At 56.7% G+C, this 2,278-nt stretch overlaps 1 protein-coding gene across 1 annotated transcript in view; it reads right to left on the reverse strand.

Moving 5' to 3' along the window:
- The window catches only part of STK10 (serine/threonine kinase 10), a 94,385-nt gene that overhangs the window by 51,630 nt on the left and 40,477 nt on the right, over positions 1-2,278 (reverse strand). The window contains exon 3 of the mRNA XM_023537144.1: positions 448-496. Coding sequence (XP_023392912.1) covers positions 448-496 — 49 coding nt within the window. The remainder of the gene's footprint in view (positions 1-447; positions 497-2,278) is intronic.

Below are 2,278 nucleotides of genomic sequence, written 5' to 3' on the forward strand. Positions count from 1 at the left end.
AATGGTGGTGGTTACGAATATACTTTTTAGTTACTGCTCAAGCTTGCCTGGGACATCAAAATCTGACATCGCCATTAAGCTCTTACAAAATGGGTTGGAATCCTCACTTTTCAAAGAACTTTCCTCGGGCACTTCTCCTCTTCACCTCCTAAGAGTGCCGTGGGGTCAAGCAAAAGAGGCATCACATCTGTCTTATGGCCAAGGAAGCGCGAAGGGGCAAGTGACCAGCTCAAGGACACATGGCTTTTTGAAGAGAAAGTGTTGGTTTTCCAACGAGTGTTCTACATTCTCTCCAAGAACCCAACCTCAACCCCTGATTCTGAAAGGGGACACATCGGGGAGGTGCTCAAACAGGTCAGGTGAATTACTGGGGCGGGGGAGTGAAGGACGCCCACCCTAGACAAGAGCCCACCCTGGCACCACGGCACTGGGTCAAGGAAGACTCACCCAGCATGATGGCGTCCACAGCTCCCCCAGGACAGAACTCGATCATGATCTGCAGAAAACACAAGGCAAAAGTGACAAAGAGCAGGGATGCACACAGCGTGAGGTGAGGGGACCCCTAGGGCCCCCGCGGGACTGGCCAGCCGGTCCCAAGCCCGTGCTCGCCAGCCTCTCCTCCTGGTGCCCCGTGGCCTGTCCAGTCTGTGCCACCCCTCTAATCTGGCTCCAACCCTCACAGGAGGCTCCAGCACCCAGAGGAATTGCTGGAGCACTTCAAAGGAAAACCAGGTTGCCGTGGAAACCTGCAGGTTCAGTGAACGGCCTTTTCAGCGAAGCCCACACCCTCCCTTTCCCTGCCGGCCTGTCCTGCTCACTTGTCCCCACCTGCCAGCGGCCCCACTCCCTGCGCTCCACGGCCAGGTGTCTAAGAGGACGCCTTCCGCCCACACGCAAACCAGCCGTACCCTCCTGGAATGCCAACACCAGACCCCTGCCTCTCTCCATCAGTCAGAGCCCAGGGCCCGGGCTGCCTCGGCACACCAGGACCCTGAGGCCTTAAAGACCAGTCAGGTGGAGAAACCGAGGCCCAGGAAGGTGACGTGACCAACCGAGGATGCACAGACTGTTTGGTGGCAGGGCCCAGACTGTAAAGCGGGTTTTCTAACCTCCAGGTTATTTGGGCATGCATTCATTCGTTCATTCGACATGCACCTACCGCTCACCCGCTGGCGGCAGGCCCTGGGAGAACGAGCCCCTGAGGCCACCCAGGGGCCCCTGGCCCGGTGCAGGGGACGGAAAGAGCGATTAGGTACTGACACGGGCCTCCAGATTCACGCTTCCTCACTCCCTCTGGGCACCGAGCGTTAACTGCAAAGGCGATTTCTCTTTTTCCTTAAAGTACGGATTCAGATGGGTGGGAAGGGACACAAACTTCAAGACACTGCTGGCTGTGAAATCCCTCCGCCCGAGAGGCGGACGCACTGCCCGCGGGTACAGTGTGTCTAAGGGGTGCAGCTGATAAGGGAAAGGTAGTGAACTGAGCCTGAGTCCTGGCGGGGCCACCTCATTGGCTATGTGACCTTGGGTAAGCCCCTGAATCTCCCCGAGCCTCAATTTCCTCGTCTGTGAAACGATACTCGTCACCTTTACCTCCAACGATGCCAAGACAGTTAACTGAAAGCCACACACATCAACATGCGCTTGTTAAATCTCCAGCAAAGGAAACGGCACTCAGAGTCCCTCGAGGCTCCTACAGAAAAGCTCCCCCAGCGAGCTGGTGCATCAGCTCACCTGCAGCTATCATGAAGCATCCGCAGACGTGGCCACACCCAGCGGCTCCTGCATCGTCCTGTGAAACCATCCCTTACACCACGCCCTCAGCCAAGGTCCATCCCCATGACCCCGCCTCTCCAGACAGCAACACCCGAAAGATGGAGCGCTCGGCCGGTCGGGTTTGCCTTTCGCCCTGCAGTTCAAGAGCCCCACGACCCTTGCGCTTCCTTTTCAGTTTTCATTTTCCTGCCCCGACTGCTGGAAAGCTCTGAGCTCGGCTTTGATTCTATTCCCGTCAGTAAATGCACCGACTTCTGGTCCTAGGCCAGGAGCAAACCCTCGACAGTCGCAATTTGTCTGTGGACCTCGATGACGTGCTTTCAGGAAATCGCTGTCCTGCTGCCCTCACCGCAGAAGTCGGAAGCTTCCTTTGACCCGGCTGTCCTCGGGAAGAGCCAGAGCGCGTGTCACAGTGACGTCTCGTCGACCTTACAGTAAATACTGCCCAACTGTACTCTCGCATATAGCAAAATGGTTTGGTTTTTCTTCTCTTTTCTTGAGG

Source organism: Pteropus vampyrus, unplaced genomic scaffold, assembly GCF_000151845.1.
Source record: "Pteropus vampyrus isolate Shadow unplaced genomic scaffold, Pvam_2.0 Scaffold179, whole genome shotgun sequence".
Lineage (NCBI taxonomy): Eukaryota > Metazoa > Chordata > Mammalia > Chiroptera > Pteropodidae > Pteropus > Pteropus vampyrus.